The sequence below is a fragment of the Ochotona curzoniae genome, unplaced genomic scaffold (genome assembly GCF_017591425.1).
Source record: "Ochotona curzoniae isolate NIBS_2020 unplaced genomic scaffold, NIBS_Ocur_1.0 contig_1482, whole genome shotgun sequence".
Taxonomy (NCBI): Eukaryota; Metazoa; Chordata; class Mammalia; order Lagomorpha; family Ochotonidae; genus Ochotona; species Ochotona curzoniae.
The window spans coordinates 2,545,258-2,569,339 of NW_024465100.1; the positions used below are offsets into that span (position 1 = coordinate 2,545,258).

Below are 24,082 nucleotides of genomic sequence, written 5' to 3' on the forward strand. Positions count from 1 at the left end.
TCTGTTGTATCTCTTGCTGCTTTCATTACTGTTGTGTTTGGCTGATCCTTACATTTGGTGACTTGCCTCTTGCTTGTGTAAGTATCTTCAGGATTCCAGCATCCCATACTGTAGCATTTGCTTTGTGGCCTGCTTCTTCTTCTAGTGCAACTTCATGCCAGGGTACACCTCTGCAAGGCAGCAGATGATGGCCCAAGCATTAGGGTCCTTAGCAAGACTTGAAGTCTGGGCCCGGCCTGGCTTTGCCTGTCCAGGCCCTGGCTGTTGAGGCATTTGGTAATGATTCATAGATGAATGATCTCTCTTCTCCCTGGCATTCTTTCAGTGTCCTTTTGCCCTTCAAGTAAAATAAAGTATAAGTGTTTTTAAAAACTGAAAAATAGGCTAAGCCCATCCATGTATTTGTGGAACAGTTTGTTCCATTTACCGTTTAAATAATTACTGATTAGGAGTACTTAATGATGCCACCTTGCTGCTTTCTCTATGCTTTGTGGCTGTTTTTTAGAGTCACGTGTTTTGTTTCTCTTAATTTCCTTTGTGTATTTTCTCTGTTCTTCTTGGAGTATACAGAAAACAAAGTTGTAACTATGCTTTGCTGACAGCGTTAATCATATAGAACCAAAGCCTTGTAACCCTGCGCCCGTACGGGAGACCCAGAAGAAGTTCCCGGTTCCTGGCTTCATATTGGCTCAGTTCCAGCTGTTGCAGCTACTTGGGAGTGAATCTGCAGATGGAAGATCTTTCTGTCTCTCTTCTCTGTAAATCTGCCTTTCCAGTAAAAAAGAATTGAATGGTGGTGGTGGCATTAATGATGGGAACTAAGTAATGGCAATTTATAGGTAGATGTTAGGATTCCATCTTGTGTGCCAAGGATTGGGAGGCGTTGTGGTACAGCTGGTTTACCTGCTGCATGAGTGCCCATGTCCCATATCAGAATGCTAGTTTGTGTGTCAGCTTCTCCAGTTCTGATTCAGCACCCTGCTGATGGCTCAGGTGCTTGCATTCCTGCCACCCATCTGGCTTCTGGATGGAGTTGGCTCCTGCCACCCATCTGGCATCTGGATGGAGTTGGCTCCTGCCACCCATCTGGCATCTGGATGGAGCTGGCCCCTGCCTCTTGCCTGGCCCCGCCCTGGCTGTTGCTCCCATTGGAGAGTGAACCCTCTCCCTCTGTGTCTCTGCTGTCTCCAACTTTGGAAATTAAGAACATAAAACTAAAACTACATCCTGTTTTGGAGTGCCTAGAATTGAGTCTCTTTTCTGATTCTGATCCAGCTTCCTGGAAAGATAGCAAGTGTTAATTAAAGGATTTTGGTCCCTGCCATCCAGAGGAGACTCGTGGAGTTCCTGGTCCCTGGATTTGGTCAGGCACAACCCTGGCTTTGCAGGAATTTGGGAAATGAAATGGTAGATGGAAGATGTCTTTCTCTCATACACTAACTCATTCGTTCTATTTTAAAATAAATAAATACATAAATGACCTTAAAGAGACCATTATGCTGAAATATTTAAACAGAGACACTAAGAATAATACTAATTTGAGACCTTTGAGTTGTGATATTGAGTACCACTTTGCTCTTTTGTTAAATTTCTGGCAATAGCTATTTATTGATTAAGTCTAATTATTCTTTAGTTATTAATAGTGTTTCTTGAGCCATTAAAATATGAGCCACTTTTCACATTCTATATTTTATTTGATCTTAGATAATATTACTTTCCATGTATTACAGAAGGAAGAGATTGATTATACATTGACTATTTAAAAATCTTAACATTTTTTAAAGGTTTCCTGTATACTGGATTCTGTTTTTACCTTGGTATTTCTCCCCCTCCAGAATCCACCAAATCCACCCGTCTCACCAGGAAAGTCTGCAAATGATGCCAACAGCAATAATAATATGCCCTACAGGTGACAATTCTAGATACTGTGTCTGTTTGTTAAATAATAGAACAAGGCTCGGATTTTACTTGGTAGAAAATTGTTTGAATATATTTATGTAGAAGTAAATGTTTGGCATACTGGATCAAGTATGTCTCCTTTCTCTGCTTTGTTACATTCTCTTTTGTCCCTCTTGATACTACCTTTGTTCATTTATTTCAAGGCTTTTTTGTTTGTTTAGACAACTTGTAAGTAGTGTTCTTTCAAGGAATTGAGAAATGCTTTATTGAAGGACGAGAAAGCTTAATGTCTCTGTGTATATTAAGACCTATATTTATTCTTTAAATATTAAGTGTAAGTGGAAGACTCTACCCTAATAGCATGTCTCTGCTAGCTGAGGACACGGTATATTTGCTTGTAGTTTTGTGGGTCACTGTGTTTTCTGTGTATATCAGTGTCCTCCAGAATACCAAAAATATTGAGTATTGAATCTGTGTTTTATAGGAATGCGAGCACAGTGAGACAGATGCTGGAGTCCAAGAGAAATGCAAGTGAGAGTGCACCACCATCTTTTCAAGCTCCTGTGAATTCAGGTAATGATATATATATGTATGTGTATATATTTGACACCCAATGCATTATGCTAGGTGGTAAAGGCTTTTCTTACATGTGTTTGACGTTGAAATGATTAAACAATATGGCCTGTCAGTCTAAAAACAGCATTTTTTTTTAAAGATTTAGTTTATTTTCATTACAAAGTCAGATATACAGAGAGGAGGAGAGACAGAGAGGAAGATCTTCCGTCCGATGATTCACTCCCCATGCGCCTGCAACGACCGGTGTTGTGCCAATCTGAAGCCAGGAGCCTCTTCCGGGTCTCCCACACAGGTGCAGGCTCCCAAGGCTTTGGGCCGTCCTCCACTGCTTTCCCAGGCCACAAGCAGGGAGCTGGATGGGAAGTGGAGCGGCCGGGATTAGAACCGGTGCCCATATGGGATCCCAGTGCATTCAAGGCAAGGACTTTAGCTGCTAAGCCACGCTGCCAGGCCCTAAAAACAGCATTAAAAAAAAATCTGATACGATTTATCTGACACACACTTCACTAGTGTGGCAGTACTTCTCAAACCTTGGTCTTTTAATCCCTTTGTAATCTTAACAGATCACTCAGAATCCCAAAGAACCATTGCTCACAGTAAGATTTACTATGAGTTGAAAGCAAATAGAAATCAAAACAAATTTTTGAAATGGTTATTTATTTAAAACTAGTAAACTCAAAATTTGTACCTTTAAGAGCCTCCCTTTTTTTTTTTTTAATAAAAAATAACTATTTTCCAAAATTGAAGATGTCAGTGTAGAGAGTGTCATTGTTTTGTATTTGCTCACATCCCTAATGTTTTGCTTAGCATGTTAAAAATGCTGAAATTAACTGGATTCTCATATTTATATCTGTGTTGACTCTTTTCTGATGTGCTGGTTTGGTGAAGTTTATGAAAGAAATCCAGTCTCATGTAAAATTGAAGTTCATGGGAAATGCATGTTATGAAAAATTATGCGTTGATCTCAAACTTATTTGCAACATGCTAAACCTCTCTCTTTAATTCAGTTACTCCATGGGCTTCGGGTTTTTTAAAGTGCCACATAGGTAGATGTGAGAGATCCAGCTGTTTTTAGAGAATTGTGGATACTCTTTGATACTGGTGTGCAGTAGTTTCTTTAAGGTTTTTGCAAAATGGAATTGGAACTATAGTAATGAAATTTTCTCATTCATTCTTTTTAAAAGTCATTCTTTCCAAGAAAATACAAGATTTTCCATGATGAAAAGGCTGCTGGTTGAATGTAAAACTGAGTTGCATACCAACCATCCGACTTGTCATGGCAACAATATTGTTTTCCATGTACTGTGTGTTTCCTTACCAGAATATTCAGAGCCTTTACTCAAGGATAGAGATGCAATACAATTAACAGTTCTTTTTTTTTAATGCTTCATCATGGGTATTTTAAAGTGAAAATGACCATTTTACTTTGAGCATGGAACACTCATGCTTGTATACTAGTCTTCTCCCACCCCACCCCCCATCTGCTGGTCTCCAGGATAATTTACCTGTGATCAACCATGGTCTGATAACATTATTAATAATATTATAATATTATAATGGTATAATATTAATATCAAGTTACAGTAATAAGCACTTCATCATTTTCTTTGTGTGCCGTTGAGTTAGTTACAGTTAACTCATAGGTGTGTGTATCTAGCCACGTGTGATGGTGAGGTTTTGGCCAACAAAGGGTGACAGTAATCCCATCCCACTTCTGATGGAACTGAAAAGTTGCACAGCTGTTGCAGTAATCAAGTGTAATTGTAAAACAAAATTTGCTTTAAAATGGTATGCCATGTTAGGCCAGCAGCAGCCCCATGGACCTCGTGTGTCACAGGCCAGTAGAGTGAGTGGCCTTTGCCTTGAAGGATTATGTAAGTACATGTTCTTTGAGCGTCACACAGTAGTGATATCCCTTAACAATGAGTAGATATGAAAAACCGTAGTATGCAGAGTGCTGTAAACCATGAAAGGTCACAGGCATCCAGCGATGGCTTGAACTATCCCCCACAGATCAGTGCTAAGGCATTAGCAGATTTACTCTTCGTTGCTTTTGTCCCCTGAGTGCCAAGTGTCCACACAGTGAATAGGTCACATACTGTTTTGTGATTACTACTCTGAAAATAATTTTGGCATGGCCTCAGAGAAACTCCACATGTCCCCAGAATCACACTTTGCGAATTGCTGCTTTAGCATAACTGATTTGGGAAAAACCTTAAAATGAATCAGGAATAAATTTAATTCTGTTTCAAACCTGTTCCAGGAATAAACACTAAAATAATTGCATCCAAATTACTATAAAACTCTAGTAGCAAAAATTTTGAATTTTTCTGTACTTTGGTATATGTTCTCAGTTCATCTTCCTTCCTTGCTTAGTGCTATTTTTTGTATCATGGTAACATTAAAGGAAGCTTTTCTTCTTTACTTCCTCTCCCATTGAATTCAATAAAACTTGGTCCACAAGTAGGGATTTTTTTTATAACAGAGTTTTTTGCATTTATGTATTGGTGGTGTTTATTTATAACATTTAGAATATTTTACAGTCCTGTTGTAAAAATATGCGTTTTTATATGTTTTTGCTTGGCTGTTTTTCAAAGGTGTTTTCCTAGTACTCTGGAGTAATTCATTTGAGCGACTTGTGATCTTGAGACAGTAATCATAAATCATATGCTATTTACATTTTTTCCCAAACATACATTTGTAATACTTTAGAGAATTTTCAGAACCTGAATTTAGGGGGAAAAAAAAAAGTCATTTTGAAAAGCTGCTATGCCTAAACATTGGGTTTGTATGTATCATAGTATCTTAACTAATAAGGTCATCCTTTAACTGTAGACTATTTTCTTCTGCAGTATCTTCAAGCAACCTCGTCACTCCGCCAACAGTTGTCAGTAGTCAACCTAAACTGCAGACTCCAGCAACTTCGGGTTCTCTGACTGCAAATTCAGTTCTTCCTGCACCCAATACAGCTACAGTTGTTGCTTCTACTCAGGTGCCTAGTGGAAATCCTCAGCCTACAATCTCTTTACAATCTTTGCCAGTGATTCTGCATGTTCCTGTGGCGGTGTCCTCCCAGCCTCAGCTCCTGCAGAGCCACACGGGGACTTTAGTGACCAATCAACCATCGGGCAACGTTGAATTCATTTCTGTGCAGAGCCCACCTACAGTGAGTGGTCTTACCAAAAATCCAGTATCCCTGCCATCCTTGCCAAATCCCACAAAACCAAACAATATTGCGTCTGTACCCAGTCCTAGTATTCAAAGGAACTCTCCTGCCAGTGCTGCACCACTAGGGACAACGCTTGCTGTGCAGGCTGTGCCAACAGCACACTCTATTGTACAAGCCACAAGGACTTCATTACCCGCTGTGGGACCGTCAGGACTTTATAATCCATCCAACAATCGAGGTCCTATACAGATGAAAATACCAATTTCGGCTTTTAGTACTTCATCTCCTGCAGAACAGAGCAGCACTACTGCCCCAAGAGTTGGTAAGTCATGTGTAGTTTAGTAATAGAAATGCAAGCATGTTTATGAGTTTTAAATTCTTGAACGTTTGGATGTGGCTAGCATTAGTGGAAGAACAGAGTCAAAAATAGAATTTTCTTGAGTTTTAATGGTTTTCTAGCTAAGAAAAATAGTTGTTAGAATGGGATTTGAAAATGTTTGAGATGTTACCATTTATATTTCAGTAATTTTCTTAGTTATATTTTTAATTTAGGCTCTGTAGCCAGCATTATAAATTACTTTCATGATTTATTTGCCAGGACTATATAAATAGAACAAATAGACCTCTAAGTAGGTAATTGATATATGCTTGTAAGAGAATAGTAAGAGCTATTTACCTCTCTTTTGTACTCATCTGGGAAAATTGTTTTTGTATCAAGTTATCATAGCTTCTAATTAGAACAATTTTAGGGTCTTGCCTCCAGTTTTACTATTTAATGTTTGGTTCCTTTTTGTTTTTTTCTCTGCTTTATTTAGACAGATACAGTCACATGCACACATTGACAGATGTGTGTATGGATTTTTGTGTGTGTTTTGAGAGTCCCCATGAGCTGTTTCACTCCCAGATGCCTGCAGGGGCCCCGCAGCAGGACCTGGGCATTCACATCCTTTCTTCTGTGTGACCCTCCCAGGGTCTGCAGCCAGTGTGGGGCTCAGACCTGAGCAATCCCACCCGGCACATGTCATCTTGACAGCTACACCAAATGCTCACCCTTCTTAGGGTGTACTTTATGGTTATGTTGGGATTGTAATCGTATGTATATTCAAACTCTGACAAAACCCCACCTTGAAATTGTATATATCATATGAATTCTCGAACTTGCTTATTGTTCAGTTTTTACTTGAGCCCAGTTATCTATCACTACTTTGGGAAAAATGACCAAGAGCGGTAGTCATTATGTGTATTATGAAACAAAACTATTGTTGATATGAGAAGAGACCTTAAAATCTGAGAAATAGATTCTGATATACATAATTACAAGAACTCCATTAGTAATGAATTTACTAAGTGCATTTTCTTGAGTAAAATGGGGATATTATTTCATAAAATTCTTAAAGTAGATGAGTGGCAGAGGAAAATTAATATTGGACTAAAGCTGTATACTGTTCATATACAGTGAATATCTGGGATATGAGCATTAACTGACATTCTATGGGAAAGTGGAATTACTAGGCCAAGTGTGTAAACTGCCATCTGTGATGCCAGCATCCTATTGAAGACTGATTCATGTCCTGACAGCTCCACTCCCAATCCACCTTGCTGCCAGTGTACCTAGAAAAGCTATGGAAAATGGCCCAAGTGCTTGAGCCAGCCCTTGCCACCCATGTGGAGCCCAGCCTGGCATTCCTAGCTCAGCTCTAGCCATGGCAGTCATTTGGGGAGTGAACCAGTGGGAGGAATATCCTTCGCTCTGCCTCTCCCTTGCTGTTTGTGTAACTGCCTTTCAAATAAAATAAATCTTCATTAAAGAAAAGAAAACTATTATCTGTAGGATAGATAATTAGGTGCTTACATAGATAAGATTTTAGAAGGAATATTTCATTCTTCTTCTGATTTCTTTAATTCATTCACAATATTTTCACAGTTTCATAATTTATGACTGACATTGTTTTATGTGACATTGTAGTGTTTGGTCTTATTTTGAGATAAAGGTTTGTTGTTTTTCATGTATGAGCTCTATTCCTAAATGTAGAACTTTACAAAAATATAAATATGTTTATATTCATATCCCTTGAAATTCTGACCTATGCTTAAAAAATGAATGGTTAGATATTGAATGATGGCCAAGCTTTATATGTTTGCTTTTATAATACTCTTTAGGTTGAGATCTTTTAAGAGATCGTTGGTTATGCGTAATTTCAGGGAGACTATAAGTGGCTTTAATGTAGGCCGTTGACTGCTCAGTCAACCCAGAATCTGAGTTGATGCCAAACAACTGTGTCTGAATATAAACATTGAAGCAAAACTTTAATACACCCCTACTGTGATAAGTGAATTATTTAACTGAAAGTTTTTCAAACCTTGTATTTATGTAGATTAGATATCCTTTACTTAAAAAGAACATATTCTAAATAATCCAACTGCCTGCGGGTTGTGATAGTTGAGGGTATCTTCATGGATTTCAAGTCAGTATTTTCTGTTTATAGTAGATATTCTCCAGGGGGCTCTTGGTAAATCAGGACTCAGATTACTACCGAAATCTTTCCCTCAGGAAAGGTGGATAGCTGTCTTGTTCTGAAATGTTGCTGATAAAGGAAAAAATGCCTGTGTTAAGTCACTATGCCTGTACACAGAGCAAAATCTTTGTGAATGTTTAAAAAAATGACTTTTTTTTAAACTTCTCAGAAAACCAGACAAGCAAAATAATGGAAGCTTCTGTTAATAAGAAGGCAGCTGATAGCACCTCACAGGTAAGGGTTTTTTTTTCCCCTTTATTTCAAAGTAAAATTTAAACTATAGTCCACAAGAGAATGGATTTCTGTCAATACAGTGAAAATTTATTAAAGTCTGTTTCATAATGATTAATATCACTAGTCCCTTGTTTTGAAATCTGAAACTGTTTAAGAAGAAAGGCAGGGAAACAATTACCAACAGCCTAATGACTCTGTTACAGATCTATTACACTAAAACGCAATATAGAAGAATTGGGAAGACAACAGGGCAAAGAATGATAACTACATTACTGGGTAGGGAAAGATTTAAAATGGAAGTACCAAAATTGGCAGTGTGATAATAAGCTATCAGAAAGACAAAGACTTCTTCCCCAAGATCAAGATAGTTCTCATTACTTTTACATGGTAATGGAAGGAGGTACAGGTTAGGGAAAACCAGTGAAACCCTCTCAAAAAGATGGACCTGGAAGATCTGAGGCAGATCAAAGCATTGTGCTGCCTCCAGCCAATGTCTGAACTGCCAGGCATAGTCTGAGCAGCTAACACAAACAGTTACCTCTAAGGGAACTGCTAAAGCGGAAAAGCACAAAACAACAATAAACCAAATTCTTCTAAAAGCAGTGAAAGAGCAAGTTCTGGACAGTGTAAGAAACAGATTTTAATAAACGCTGTTTGTTTAGGCAAAGCAATTTAGGGCTCCATTTTGAAGCAGTCTTGTGTACTGTCACTTCCAGTGTCTTTTCTCTTTGTAGCTGCCAGAATTGTCTTTGCACAATGCGGATGTCTTGTTTTTCAGAGTGGTAAAGCAACGAGCAGTGATTCAAGTGGTGTGATTGACCTCACAATGGATGACGAAGAGAGTGCAGTGTCACAAGGTACTGAAGTAGTAATCATAGAATCTGATGCTGACTTTTTGTCTTAATCCAGTTCCATCTTCTTTGTAGACAGATCTCTGTAGCACCATGCTTGATGCAAGGGTACACCCATGAGCATTTTTAAAAGGAAAATTTAAAAAATAGAAACCAAGTCTTGACTTAATGGATGTGCTTGCATGTTGAACAAGGTCTTGAGGGAAAAGCAATTAGGAGAATATTTAGCTTATGGGGAGGCTCTATTTTTGTATCTGTTTCATTTGATCCTTCTATAATAGTATTTTGTAATTGAGCAAACATTAGCTTTAGAGATGGGAGGCTATTAAGGGACCTGGCAGCCAAAACTAGATTTTCTGACTGCATTAAATGTTTTTCTCTTTCTGTGTCTATTTTAATATAGACACTTATAAGTGTGTATATGTTTAATTTTGGTCATGTGACATAAATTTTTTAATTTAATATTTAAATGAAAATGAGTGTAATTTTAAAAGATATTGCACCGAGGATCCTCAGTATTATTCTTTTATAATATTTAGAAAATAAATTGGACATTCAGCATATTATCAATTTTAAAGTTCCGTCACTAAATATACTTGGGAAAAGCTGAGTTGACTGATTTTTTTTTTTTTTTTTTCAGTTAATGGCAGACTTTTCTGAGCCTTTACTGTCCTACTTTATAATTTAAATCTCTAAGAATGATTTAGGATGTAAAATATTTTTCAAACTTATTTGGCTGTACAAGCTAGCTATTCATATTTGCGAGAGCGTGATGATAATGCGTCTGAGAAATCTGGTAGATCAGTTGCTAAATTGTTTTAAAAGCATATTTCTAGAAAATTAAAAGTTTTAAGAAGCCATATTTAGAGCATAAGATAGTCTAGTATGTTCTAGGAAAAAAATTAACTGGCTTTTTAGTTGGCTAGATGGCACTAAAATTAATTTTGTTGTGTAAAACTGGGAGATTTATGTCATCTTTCGTCACTGTTGAAGTTATAAATGATTTGTGTTGCCTTTAGTATTTTTATGAGCAAATTTGATGATAATGTATCCCTAGAGGACAGAAGTCAGCAGGGGTTGTTTTTGAGAGGACATAGCATTGGTTCTGGATTGAAAATAAGAGGAAGCACAGTTTGTTTTCAGCGCTCTAGCCATTCATTTTCCTTTCTTGTGTCTTTTGCCTCCTAGGGTTTCTTTCCATTTCTCTGCTTTTGGAGGGGCATCTCAATTTTTTTGATTCTGAAATATATTGTTTTCAACAGCGCAAAATTGCCAAACCATTAAATTCCACTTTCATTTTAGTGAAGAATTCCAGGTTGACAGGTGTAGTTTTAGGCAGAAGAGCTTTTGGCCTGCGAGATGCACTGATTTCCTATTTTTAAGGGTTCTTTTCCCCTGAAGTGTAAACATTTATTTCATTGACTATGGAAGACCTTTTTTCTTTTTCTATTTTTTTTTTTTCTCTTCAAGACTACCTTTCTATATATATTTTATTAATGCTTGGCTATTTTATTACCAAACAGGAACCTAAAGAGTAAGTGAAATTTAAGATGACAGAAAGCTGCATTAATTTATAGGTGTTTGTTTAGGAGAATGTCCCAAACAAAGAAATCATTTGAGTTAACACAAAAATACAATAATTCTGGAAGAAAGATTCTTTATAAGACAATAAAATGTTGGTTTCCTATAAATATGAATTAAAATCTTTGCTGCAATCAATAGTAAAATAAGCTCCTCACTAGATTTTCGAAGTATTCATGATTAAACAGAAATTGTTCTCTTACAGGTAAACTTGACTTTGAAGTGATAAACAAAAGTAAAATACTTGAGGAGATCTGTATTTTCTACATGTTTTGTAAACCATTGATCATAATACTGGATTTGTATTGACAGAACCCAAGAAGCTGAGTCATGCCCCTGTGTCCACCCTGAGTTCTTGCCCGCCTCTGTCCAGGCCGTTGCAGCCCATCCAGCCAGCGCCACCTCTTCAGCCATCCGGGGTGCCCACGAGTGGACCATCTCAAACCACAATACACTTACTACCTACAGGTGAATTTTCTGAAATGTTAAGCAGAGGTTTTAGTATGGCCTGCAGAAAACTCTGACAATGGAATGAAAGGATTCAATAACAAAAAAAGATAATGTAGTTGTTATTTTGAAAACATTGCAATTCCTTTAAATGCAGATTTATTTGTTTTTATTGGAAAGCCAGATATGCAGAGAGAAGAGAGAGGGGAAGATCTTCTGTCCACTGATTCACTCCCCAGGGGGCCGTGATGGCCGGAGCTGAGCTGATCTGAAGCCAGGAGCCTTTTCTGGGTCCTCCTCATGGGTGCAGGGTCCCAAGGCCTTGGACCATCCTCGACTGCTTCCCCAGGCCACAAGCAGGGAGCTAGATGGGAAGTAGGGCCACCAGGACTTGAACAGGCGCCCATATGGGATCCTGGAATATGCAAGGCGAGGACTTAGGCTCTAGGCTACCTTGCTGGACCCCAGATCAACTTTGTAAATTACTGCTATTTTCAGTGGCAACACTGGTAGGGAGTGATTATAAAGAAGACTTGGACTTTATATATCTGCTGTCTGCCTCTGCAAAACCCAACAGAAACCAATTCCTCTCAAGGGCTGGGTATAATGATTTGTCCCGAGTACACATTAAGAAGGTACCCTTGACTGATGGAGGATTTTAAAACCAGTCTTGAATTAGTTTCAGCTGTCCCAGCAACACCCTGAGCAAGTTTGGGCTAATAATTCCTTGCTATATTTCAAAATGCTGTAAGTCATAGTTATAAGTATTCTGTACCTCCTCAGTTGTTTAGAGAACAAGGAAGATATAGTTCTCTCTAAAAAGCTACTTATTTCTAAGTTCAGCCTTAGGGATGGTGTTATGTGTATGTGTATATTTTATTATTTTATTTTCATTTATATCTAAATTGTTTTAGCAGGAATTGTCATTATGTAAACCTATAGGCATCGGTGATAATGGAATGGAATGGGAATAAAGAAATAAATGCTCCTTCTAGAATAAGTTCTTTTTAAAGAAGGAGCAAAACAGTAGATGAAAGATCTCTCTCTCTTCTGTTTCTCTGTAACTCTGTGTTTTAAATAAATAAGGCAGAGTGACAGGAGGGAGAGGTTAAGAGGTCTTCTGTCTCCTTCTTTATTCCCCAGATGAGCACAGCTGTGAGGATGGGACCAGGCTGCAGCCAGGAGCCAGGGGCTGTATCCAGATCTGCTCTGGCCTGCAGGCCATTAGTTGGGCACTGAGTTGAAAGCAGAACAGCCGAAATTGAACTCGTGCTCAGTGGGAACCTGGCATTAGGGCCAGTAGCTTGCCCACTGTGCTGCAGTGCCAGCCCTAAGCTAGTAGGTCTTCAAAAAGCAAATGAAAATGTCTCTTACAGTATTATACTTTCAGACACTTTTTAAAAATGTTTACATGCTTATTATCTGGACAGCATGGGAAGAGGATTGGTTGAAGTTTTTTTCTGAATCTTGGATTTTAATATTACTAGTTTTGGTTGATGGTCACCTTTTTATCTTGTAAGATTACAATAGGAAAGTACTTATCTCTTTATTATAGTTCATTAGATTTTATGCAAATATAATTACAATTTATCACTGTTTGCTTAACCTGGATTTTCTGCATTTTTAATGTCTTTTCTTGCCTTCTAGCTCCAACCACCGTGAATGTAACACATCGTCCAGCAACTCAGGTGACCACAAGACTCCCAGTACCAAGAGCTCCTGGAAACCATCAAGTGGTTTATACTACAATTCCAGCCCCACCAGCTCAGGCCCCTCTGCGAGGAGCTGTTGTGCAGGCTCCTGCTGTTAGGCAGCTCAATCCCCAAACTAGTAAGAGACACTTCTTTTTCTGATCTATGGCCTAAAATGTGTGTACACCTGTTTAGCATTGAATTGAAATGGCTTGTATTGATAGTAGATCTTACAAGAAGTGCTGATAGGAGCATATGAAAACTTAAAACTGTAAGAAAGCTGTGTATAACATGGTTATTTTCTAGTTAGAAGAAATGCCTGATTGAGAATGATCAAATGTGACTGGGAATAGAAATCATGGACAAGGAAAACCTCTTTTGAGAGAGCAGCTTAGAATTAAGAAAGATTACTGAAAAGAAGAGAACATACAAAGGAAACATGTGGTTTCCCCTACATATGATATAGCAGTCACTAGTCACAAGGGAAGTGTGTAGGTAGCTGTTAAATATTGGTTGTGGAATACATGTGTATCCTTTATACAAAAGTTCATACATGAAGAAGGTATTTAACACTTAAAGAAAAATAATAAAATTAACTGTTCTACCAGGTAAAGAAATAGAACCTTGTCAGTCTTCTGCCTGTGCTCCTGCACGCCCCGTCTGTAGCTCTCTTTCCCTTTGCATCAGAGGTGACACCATCCCGACTTCTCTATTAATGGTTCTGGTTTTGTGTTTCTACCAGTATAGGTATCCCTAATATTATAATATTATGGAATGTTTGTATGTGTATACTTATATGTGTATAACTTAACTTTGAAATTAAAATGGCAAGGATAAATCTCTATTTTCTAAAAACTGCAATAATGACACTATTAGGTGATAGTTTTTCTGGAGAAAATAGCATCTCAGGATCAAGGTTGGCTTCAACTTACTCAGTTCTACAAATGCTTTCTCGGGAATAGTAACCCGTCATGAATGAGTTCTGGGAAACGAGGTTCCCCATTGTCACCCAGAAGAGCTGTAGTATGCACCTGTCATACAATACAAGGAAGGAACATAAGGCAGTGGATGCCAGTACATTTCCTGCCTGATTTGCACTGGTGTATGTCCTAACAGCTTCCTCTAAGGAGAAGAGAATATTCTCAGCTGATCAGAAAGGTGTGGGGGCGGGGGAGAGGGGCACAGGGAAGGTGACGTACCTGAACTTTGTGTCTTGGTTGAGCACTTGAGATGCCAGGGATCTTGGTGGAGACAGCCTCAGTTTGCCTCTCCGGAGTCTCATTGTTCATTTTGGCCTGTTTGCTCCATGCGGTGCACGACCCGTGGTCTGAATGTTTCTGTTCCTGGCACCATCCATCGCTCCCTCTGTGCTGAATCTCCCATTTCTTATACCTACTAGATTTTGTTTTACTTCCTTCCTCTTTCCTTACTGATAACACATCCTTAGAGATGCTTGAGGAAGGGTGGAGATTTTCTAAGTGCTTGCGTTTGTGGAAAGGTCTTTGTCCTAATGCCCAAAAGATTGTTTGGACCTCTGTGGTAGAAACATCTCCCTTTGTAAATTTTCAGACCACTACCTTCAAGTGTTTAAACAGCATCGCACCAAAGTTACAGGGAAATTCTGATGTCTGATCCTGATTTTCTCTTGTAGGTGTTACAGTTCGAGTGCCTCAAACCACCACCTACGTTGTCAACAGTGGACTGACCCTGGGATCTACAGGGCCTCAGCTCACAGTGCATCACCGGCCGCCGCAAGTGCATACCGTAAGGACTGCTGCTTGGCCCCGCGGGCTGTGCACCTGCGACGCTGGCCGTGTCGCAGTACTTTGTAATATTGAAGGAAATGATAGATCTGTTTTTCAGCAGAAGTTTATTCAACAAAATTGATCTTTGATCTCCTGCACTCCCTCCACTCTGAAGTTCATTGCTTACCCAGCCTGTCTTAGACATTGTAGCTATATGATTATTTAATGTTAGTTACTTAAGTTAACTAAGTCATTTTAGGGAAAAATAATTTGAGCAAGAACACAATACCCTGACCAATATTCATATTAGTCATAGTTTACCTTTCAGTGTCTTATCTAAATAGTTTTTTTTTTGTAATTTTACTTTTTTGCTTATTGATAGTGGATTGTACCCTTTTTCAGACATGCATAGGATTTTTTTTCAACTAGGTATAATCACTTTATTACCAGATTATGAGGTGTATTCTTTGTGTTTTTTTACTATGCAGATCACTGGTGCTGAGCGTTAGGAAAGCCCAGAGTTTTAAAAATGTGTCATCAGACCCTTACAGAATTCACTGCTTAGTTTATAAACATCATCTCCTTAGTAGCAAACATGTTAGAACTTTTTTTGTTTGATTTTTTTTTTGTTAAATGAATTTCACTTAAAGACTTCTTGTTTTAGAACTTACTGTATGAAGTCGATGAGTGACGTGTTCCTCTCTAAAAAATACTGATGTCTCTAACTTTCAAATCTCTTTTCTGAAGAAATTATCTTTATCAGGTGTTTACTTGGGTTTAATGTTGATAATTTCATGGTAGTAGTTGTGAGGATATCGTGTTGCTCGAGTCACTGGAGCTTCCCATGGCGGCTGGCGGGCCTGTCCGTAACTGAGCCGCATAACCTGTCTTTCCAAAGATACCTCAGACTCCGGGAAGAAGTCCCGCTGCCGTTTGCTCCAAGTCCCCTCGCTTTCATAGCCCATTGCCTTTGCTTATGCCTTATGTATTGACTGAAAGATGTGGAACTATCTTTGCAGCGTATGAAGTCTTTACTGTCCAATTCAAAATCATTTTTCCTTGCAAGACTATTATGCACTCTGAATATTAAATGTAGTTATATTTATGCAGATTTGCTACTGTGTACGTGGCAGAACAGATCTGGGAAGTACAGTAGGAGTGTATATAGCCAGTTGTTTGGGGCATGATTGATTATAGATCACCAGACAGGCTGTCAAATTAGGTATGGTATTTGTAAGAATTCAAGATCTGTTTTTATGATCACTAAGTTGTCTGAATTCTAGCATGCTAACCTAGTTCTTTCTGTGCCCGTTGTAAATCTTTTGTTAGGAGCCCCCACGACCTGTGCACCCAGCACCCTTACCAGAAGCCCCACAGCCACAGCGTCTGCCCCCAGAAGCTGCCAGCACATCTCTGCCTCAGAAGCCACACTTGAAGCTAGCCCGGGTTCAGAGTCAGAATGGCATCGTGCTGTCGTGGAGTGTCCTGGAGGTGGATCGCAGCTGTGCCACTGTGGACAGCTACCATCTCTACGCTTACCACGAGGAGCCCAGTGCCACCGTGCCCTCCCAGTGGAAAAAGATCGGGGAGGTGAAAGCACTTCCCTTGCCCATGGCATGCACTCTGACCCAGTTTGTCTCTGGCAGCAAGTACTACTTCGCAGTACGAGCCAAGGACATTTATGGACGCTTCGGACCATTCTGTGATCCACAGTCAACGGATGTGATCTCTTCTTCCCAGAGCAGTTAAACCTTGGAGCCTTTCTCTCTCCTGTGTTTTTTTTGTTTGTTTGTTTTGGTTTTTTTTGTTTTGGTCTTGTTTTTAATCTTGTGCATGATACCCAATGTAAAATCCACATTGTGCAAGACTTCCTGGACAGATGTATGTATACACTACATTTGTTTATAACCAGAAGTGAAATAAACTCAGCCCATAAAGCAAGAATCTTCCCGGACAATTCAAGCTTCAGGGTTTCGAGATGTAAATGTGTACCTTGCTTTAGTTTTGAAGTTGGGGAATATGTGTTGGTGTTCTGTGTTTTTTCTCTGTTTATGTGTTTATTGCAATGGAGTTTCCCATTTTCATGCTCAAATTTACCTTTCTTCCAGTGTGAAGTAAGTGGATCACAGGATCTGAGGTATATAACTAGCATGATTTTACTGCTAAAGGATGTGTAGGGTCATGATTTAAGCAGAATCTAAAAAAAAAAATCCAAAGAAAAAAGCCAATAGTTAAGTAGGCTAATTTGAACACAGCAGAGGATATCTATTCATCTTATATTTCTTTTTCTAGCTTTTTAATTAGTAAACTAAGATCTGCAGTAGCTCTTCCCTTTTCTAATCTTTTTTTTTTTTTTTTTTACATTTATTTTGTGCCTTAAAGATTAACTACAAAATTAAACATGGCCATATTTTTTCCCATTTCTCCATTATCTTTACCAAATAGAGCACACACAAACTCAAGACATTTTTCAGCCAAGGCCTTCATATATAAACCTTCGTGTGTATACATAAAAATTTTAGATTCTGTTTCTTCTAAGAATTATAGCTGCTTTTTTTGGTCATTGTTTAATTCTGTATTACAGTGGACCAAGGTAAAACCATGTTATGTAAGAAATTTTCTATCATACTTTGTACCATGTTGCACATTATGTTGAGATTATATGAAAGCAGGTCTTGTTCACTTTATCACCCAGAACTTAGTAAACTTCACAAAATACAGTTAGCTGAAATATCAAGGGGGAAGCTCCTTTTCCTCTATTTTGTCATCTTTTTTGTCTTGATGGTGCCAAGTTGAGCCTGAGTTGACAGCCTTGGATAGAATTTAAAGTCCATCTTTTGGGATTATTTTTATATAACAGGTACATCACCTTGTGTATCTCCATTCCTCTCAAAGTTAATAAATTCAGCACAGGTTATGGATTTTCAGTATGAGTGTGAGCCGTACTGGTCTCAGATTGGTACTCTGAATGTAGACAGTGTCAGAACTGCAAAGCTGTTAAGTTTGAGAGATGGAGATGAGAGTGTTGTTAGGGCTGTCTGAAAGAAATTAATGGGGTTTATGAAAGAATTTTTCAGTGCATCTTCCTTTATAATGTTTCAGTTCATGTTTTTACATTTTCAAGATAAATTGGGTATCTTTCTCATAAGGGGGCAGCTGTCTCTTTTATTAGTACTGTTTTATCTGCTTGGGAAAAAAATGTTCTTTAGAAAGTTTTCAATGGCCAGTGTGGATTTGGGGATGATTGATAATGCAGAGAGCCCAGAAACAGCCAAAAGTGCATATGCTGCCAGCCTTCCTTTCACACGAAGATCGTGCTGGAAATTCAGGTTGTCCATTTAGTAGTCATTAATGCAGACTTCCACATTCTAGAACTAATGCTGATACTAAAGAAGCTGCCAATGCTGTGACAGAATTTCAAAAAGGAAAAATGAGTGGTCTTGTGGATGGGCCTGAACGCCTGTGTCCACACTGGCAGCATCAAGTGTTTGAAAAGACACCTAGCTACAGAAAAGCAAGCCCACATTCCACATTGAGTTTTATTGGTGGATTTTATGTCATGTGGTAAGAGTTTATCTACCCACCCTACAAAACTTTGCCTTGATAGTATTTTCACTATATAAACTAATCTTTTTTTCTTTCCCTTTTATAGGGTTGTTAGACCATGTCATCATTGTAGTTTGTGAGCCTTCTGTCAAAGGAAAAATGAATTCTCAAATAGTAACCCTATAAGGTTTACTACAATAACATAATTACAAAAAGGGAATGTAATCATGTAATGAAAAAGAATATATAAGATGGTGTCCTCAGATAACCTGCTTTGGAATATGTGGCCAATAACCATTGTTGGAATTACTCAAAGGTGCTAGGCTGGAATGCTAGGTTGGCTTTTCTTTGGAGTAAGTTTTAATGTTAGTGTGTGCGTTTTATCTGTTTTGCTTCTTCCGAAAGAGAGATTGGAGGATTCAGTTAAAAATAGCTACTGATGACATTTTAGTAGCAGTTCACACTCCACGATTAGGTTTTGTTTGGCTCACGGCATCATTTCATGAAGTATTACAAATAAGCTCAACTATCCCATTTTGGGAATGCAAGTTTGCTACATGTATAGCCTGACAATACTTGTGTAGGTATTGCCTTATTGGAAATCCTGGAAACTTCTGATACTTCAGCTTGAAATGCTTAATACGGCATTTAAAGGTAACAGTCATGTTTGTTGCTCTCTACTTTGCACTTTGCCAGAGAAATTTTCACCGTGTTTTCGGTGTAAGCTTCTTTTTTTAAGATAATGTTCTTATTAGTAGAGCTATAGATTGCAGTTGAACTTCATGAGGTAATTTTTCTCTGGACTCCCTTTTAAAATATGCACAAGACTGTGCACTGTTGAGCACAGTGTATAATTTTATGAGAGAAGTGGAGAGCTTTCCTTCCTAAGAATATTGGGGTACCATTTGCCTCCCAGAGAGGTGGTCCCCACACCCTCTCCCCCTGGCCAGGAGGGAAGGACCTTGAACACAGGGACCGACACAGAAGCTTAGGCTGGGAGGGTGTGCCTCTCTGCACAAGTCTTCAGGCAGACTGTACCACACAACATTGGAGAAGTGTTAACTTAGTATTTGTTTTTTGCTCTCTTGCTTTAAATATTTTCCAAATTGTCATTTATTCGGCAGCGCTAGTATTACTGTTGCATGATATGCACTTATCTTGTCCTTTAAGTTTTCAGTACTGTACATGATCAGCAAAATAATACCTGTGGTATCCTCACCTGGCACAGCAGGGTACTGCAAAGCCTGAATGTGCTCCCGACTGAGCTGAGGCCGGTTTGGTATCCTCAGTGTTCCAGGGTGTTCTTTGTTTGTTGTTATTTTCTCGTTTGCCCATGGCTGATCTTTGATTTGCAGAGACACCATAGCCCAGTAATATATTATTATGGATAATTCTGTCTAAAACTAGTATATGATTCTGTCTTCTTCTCTTTTTACTGGGCAGTTTTCTTTTTCCTTTATTAAACTTTGATACACACACCCAAAAAGCAGAGTAAGTCTCCTGTGGCTTTCCTTAGCATGTTAGATTTATATAATTCCACAAAGTCATCCCTCCCCTTGAGCCAGCCAGTAGGGAGGAACAGAATAATACAAATCCATCTGTCTTCTCTTCTTCAAATAACTTCATCATGTTCAAATAAGCTTTTGTTTATTTGTAGTATCAAGTGAGTTTACTCATCATTTGTATTTAAATGTTATCCTTTTGTTGATTGAGGGTTTTTCTTTTCTCTCTCTTTTTTTTTTTTGGTGTTTTTATTTCTGTAAATAGGGTAACTGGGCAATCAAACACATTTTGGGGATCCTGGCCTTAGTATTTTATTAGTCACTTCAAAACTAAATATTAAAATAAGCCCTTTGTAGGAAACTTGCATCCTGATTTTTCTTTATTGCAAAGTGTAAATACTAAGACAATGTATAAGGCCTTCCTAATGTCTAATATAAACTGGGCACGTTGTCCTATTTTTATTAGGTTTTGAAGGTTTTTGTGGGTAATTTTTTTTTCTTTTTTTAATGTATAGTAGAGTGGCGTCTGTGTAACTGTTAACTGTAGTGGGGTTTTGTCCAGCAAGCCTGAAATTTATACTTTGAAATAAAGAACTGGGTTTTTAACATTCTGAGTACTCTGATTATTCTCAGCCCTTGTGCTTATTTGAAGTCACCCTACCTCACTGTTCCTTGTGGCGTATTCACCCTAGGTGGCAGTCCATGCTGCTTAAACACACACTCCGTGCAGTGTTGCCTCCTGATCACATACACCTCCTTTCATTCATTATGTTTTGTGTCCAAACTTGCAACACAGAAAGACTTGCCGGATGCCTGTCAGCGACCAGAAGAGCCACACTTCTTGAGTGGGTGCTTTTATTTTTTAAGATTTATTTTTATTGAAAAGGCAGATATACAGAGAGGAAGATCTTCCATCCAATGATTGACTCCACAAGCAGCCACAACGTCATAGCTGAGCCAATCTGAAACCAGGAGCCCAGAGCCTCTTCCAGGCCTCCCACGTGAGTGCAGGGTTCCAAGGCTTTGGGCTATCCTCAGCTGCTTTCCCAGGCCACAAGCAGGGAGCTGGATGGGAAGTGGAGCTGCCGGGATTAGAATTGGCGTCCATACGGGATCCCGGCGCATGAAAGGAGAGGACTTCAGCCGAATGTGCTTTTGAGGCCACAGCTTCACTATCCCCGAAGCTTTGTCATTCAGAGCCCGGGAGGAGTACAGGTCCTTATGATGCCTGTACACAGATGCCTCAGCCCTGCCACCCAGCTGCGTAAGGCCCTAAGTGATGTGTGAACACTGTTAGTAGGCATGAAAGGACAGTAACAAGTTTGAGTGAATGAGGGAGCAGTTGTCACACCTTGTCATTTGCATGCTGAAGCCAACTGTACTTGTCATACAGGGACACGAACTTACAAAAATTCATATAGAAGTCAGAGAAGGGGTCCGGCACAATAGCATAGTGGTTAAAGTCCTTGCCTTGCATGTGCCGGGATCCTGGTGGCCCTGCTTCCCATCCAGCTCCCTGCTTGTGGCCTGGGAAAGCAGTTGAGGACGGCCCAAAGCCTTAGGACCCTGCACCTATGTGGGAGACCTGGAAGAGCTCCTAGTTCCTGGCTTCAGATTGGCACAGCACCAGCCATTGCAGCTATTTGGGGAGTGAATCATCAGACGGAAGATCTTCCTCTGTGTGTCTCCTTTTCTCTGTATATGCGCCTTTCCAATAAATAAATTTTTTTTAAAAGTCACAGATTAATCTATTTGAGTACGTAGTATTTTTGAGATCATTTTATTTTTGTAATATACATTTGTATGAACTTTTTGAAGGGACCATGATATATGATTTCCAAACAATTTTTCACTAAGTAATGTTTAACTCTTTTAATGGTGTTGTCTAGGAATTTCTGGAAATAACTATATATAATGTTTCTTTTACAGTGCTATGCTATGCAGTAAATGCTTGCTGTTAAAATCTAGAGCTATATCTGCCCTGTTTAAGTTCAATTTCTGGCTCTACCGTAGCTCCCAGTTTCTCTCCACTACAGACCCTGGGAACTGGTAAGGATAGCCCAAGAAATGGGGTCCCTGCTACCACGTGGGAGCCTGGCTACTGGCTAGTGTGAGCATTTAGGGTGAATCTGCAAAAGGAGCGCTCCTTCTGGATCCTTCTGGATCCCTCTGGATACTTCTGCCTTACACTTTCCCTGCTGCCCTCTCCCCACTCAAAGGAATCAGTGGAAAATCAAAATGATTTAATGTATTTTATTAAGAATGCTTTTGACAAGAAAAAACATAGCAAAATAGTGCCTTTGGTATCTTTTTATCTGCCTTCTATTTCATTCCGTTACCTTCAGCTTCATCCTCCTTCATCTTTTTCAAAATCGGTTTCATGGTAATAAAATCAAAATTGTAGGTGTCCGGCATGCCCTGATGAAGGGTTTTGTTGAAACGACTCCAGTGAAAAACAGGGAGCCCATCCTGCACGGTGGGGCCACTGACGGCATAGGCTGTATACTGGGAAGCTAGGTGGACATCTGACACCTGGAAAAGAGGTGAGGACATTTTAGATCACTGCGTCCGTAGGTTCCACCCCATACTCTAAAAATTCCCAGGTTGAGCATCCTTTAAATCCTCTCGCAGGCTCACTGATCTTCCTATGTGTTCTCATCTGGATCCAGTTGGCACTGAAATGTGAATGACTAGCACAAGTATGCATTCTTGGGTCTTTGGTTCTCAGAAACAATCACTGGGAGCAGGGGGTCTTTAGAAGGAGGGAAAAAACCTCTTGTAACTTGATTTGCCCATTCATTCAAAATGAATGTAAAGAGAAAAGGTATATTTTTTAAAGTATACCCTCCAGAAACTTGACAAAAATGCTAAGGCAGGCCTTGTCTGCAAAAAGTAATGTTTGGTGAATGGAAGCTCGGCTTCCTAGGCAAAGCAGGAGGGATGATTTTGGATGTTCAAGGAGAGGTCTTCCAAAAATTAATGGAAAACAGGTATTGTGAAGGAACATACAGGTTTTATTTCTGCCTGGTCCCCCAATAAGACACCTTTTCATCCTAATTTCCATGAGCTTTTTGAAGTCCCACTTTTCACACACTTTGCTCAATGTTTGCAAATACCATTAAAACACACAGCAGACCATCGCTTGAGCTCACAGCTGTTTTTTTTTTTTTCTTTGCACTACGTGACATGCTGACAACCACAAAGGGTAAAGCTTGGTAGTCACACAGCTAGAGAGCATGTTGTGCTTCAACTCAGTGCTAGTCTACAGCATTTCCCATTAGGCATCAGTGACAGTGTAGCTGGTATTGGCATTTCTATGATTTTCTGCCCCAAACATATGGACAATTCACACCTTAAAGATTTCTTTCAGCATTTAGGACAGGTGGTGCAAATGGAGACTTGACCACCAAGTAGCCAAGTCTGCCCTTGGACTTCCCACACTCCTGGTGTGCAGGTAAATGCTTAGCACCCAGCTGAGGCTGGGGGTGGGGAAAGGTCCTGATTTATAGTGTTTACTGATTGCCATGGTGCCAGTGATCCCACTGTGGGTAACAGACAGTTGGTTCTTACCTGCTCACACGAGGCTGCTTCAGCAGACCCGTGGCCCTGTTTGGTACTGGTCACATTACATCACAGCACTTAACAATTTCAATGTGGTAAATAAATAAATAAAATCTGCAGCTTTGTTGCAGCCTGCATGCTGGTGAAAGTTACCTTTGTGTCATAGCAACCAAAGGGAACTGGGTTAGTCTTGCTGAGGTCCAAGCGGCAGCATATGGTATCGCAGGGATCACCCCGACTGTAAGGATCCGACTTATAATCTAGGAAATGAAGTGATGGGAAGAACTTGAGTCCCGGCTATTCTGTGAGCAAGTTAGTCACAGTAACGATTTGGGACCCGCTAAAGACTAGGCGATCAGAGTGCACCCCCGCAAGCTCCAGGCCCACCCACTGCCACACACAGACATCTTCCTTGGCTTGTTCCCGCAGCCAGCCTGCCTCAAGAACCTCACACAGTGAGGCACAGGTGGATGCAGGGGACCAGTAGATAAATATCCTGTTTTTCCAATAAAAGAAATGTCAATTTGACATTGATGCTGTTCCCAATAAAAGAAATGTCAACTTGACACTGATGATGATGTTTGTCAAAAATAAAGCACGAATATTTTTGCTATTAGCTGTCTTTGTCCATGACACCTGTGTGTGGGAGGGAAAAAGAAACCCTGCGTAGTTCTGGGGTTTTTGTTTTGTTTTTCATTTTATATATCAGTTTTCCAATAAAAAGACCTGTAGTCATTTCTCTGTCAAAACTCTAGTTGTTCAAT

General features: G+C 39.3%; 2 protein-coding genes across 6 annotated transcripts in view; one reads left to right on the forward strand and one right to left on the reverse strand.

Annotated features, from left to right (window-relative positions):
* LOC121147415 (activating transcription factor 7 interacting protein) overlaps positions 1 to 20,363 on the forward strand; it is a 76,504-nt gene extending 56,141 nt beyond the window's left edge. For all 5 annotated transcript variants that reach the window (XM_040967276.1, XM_040967283.1, XM_040967291.1 and 2 more), the window contains 9 exons: positions 1,836 to 1,909; positions 2,384 to 2,472; positions 5,328 to 5,966; positions 8,330 to 8,394; positions 9,173 to 9,251; positions 11,139 to 11,294; positions 12,921 to 13,103; positions 14,616 to 14,728; positions 16,039 to 20,363. In XM_040967276.1, coding sequence (XP_040823210.1) covers positions 1,836 to 1,909; positions 2,384 to 2,472; positions 5,328 to 5,966; positions 8,330 to 8,394; positions 9,173 to 9,251; positions 11,139 to 11,294; positions 12,921 to 13,103; positions 14,616 to 14,728; positions 16,039 to 16,458 — 1,818 coding nt within the window. In that variant the 3' untranslated portion in view covers positions 16,459 to 20,363. The remainder of the gene's footprint in view (positions 1 to 1,835; positions 1,910 to 2,383; positions 2,473 to 5,327; positions 5,967 to 8,329; positions 8,395 to 9,172; positions 9,252 to 11,138; positions 11,295 to 12,920; positions 13,104 to 14,615; positions 14,729 to 16,038) is intronic.
* A 1,633-nt stretch (positions 20,364 to 21,996) lies between these two features.
* PLBD1 (phospholipase B domain containing 1) overlaps positions 21,997 to 24,082 on the reverse strand; it is a 39,290-nt gene continuing 37,204 nt past the window's right edge. The window contains exons 10-11 of the mRNA XM_040967311.1: positions 23,472 to 23,578; positions 21,997 to 22,289 (exon numbers count right to left, since the gene is read on the reverse strand). Of these exons, the coding sequence (XP_040823245.1) occupies positions 22,080 to 22,289; positions 23,472 to 23,578 (317 nt within the window). The 3' untranslated portion in view covers positions 21,997 to 22,079. The remainder of the gene's footprint in view (positions 22,290 to 23,471; positions 23,579 to 24,082) is intronic.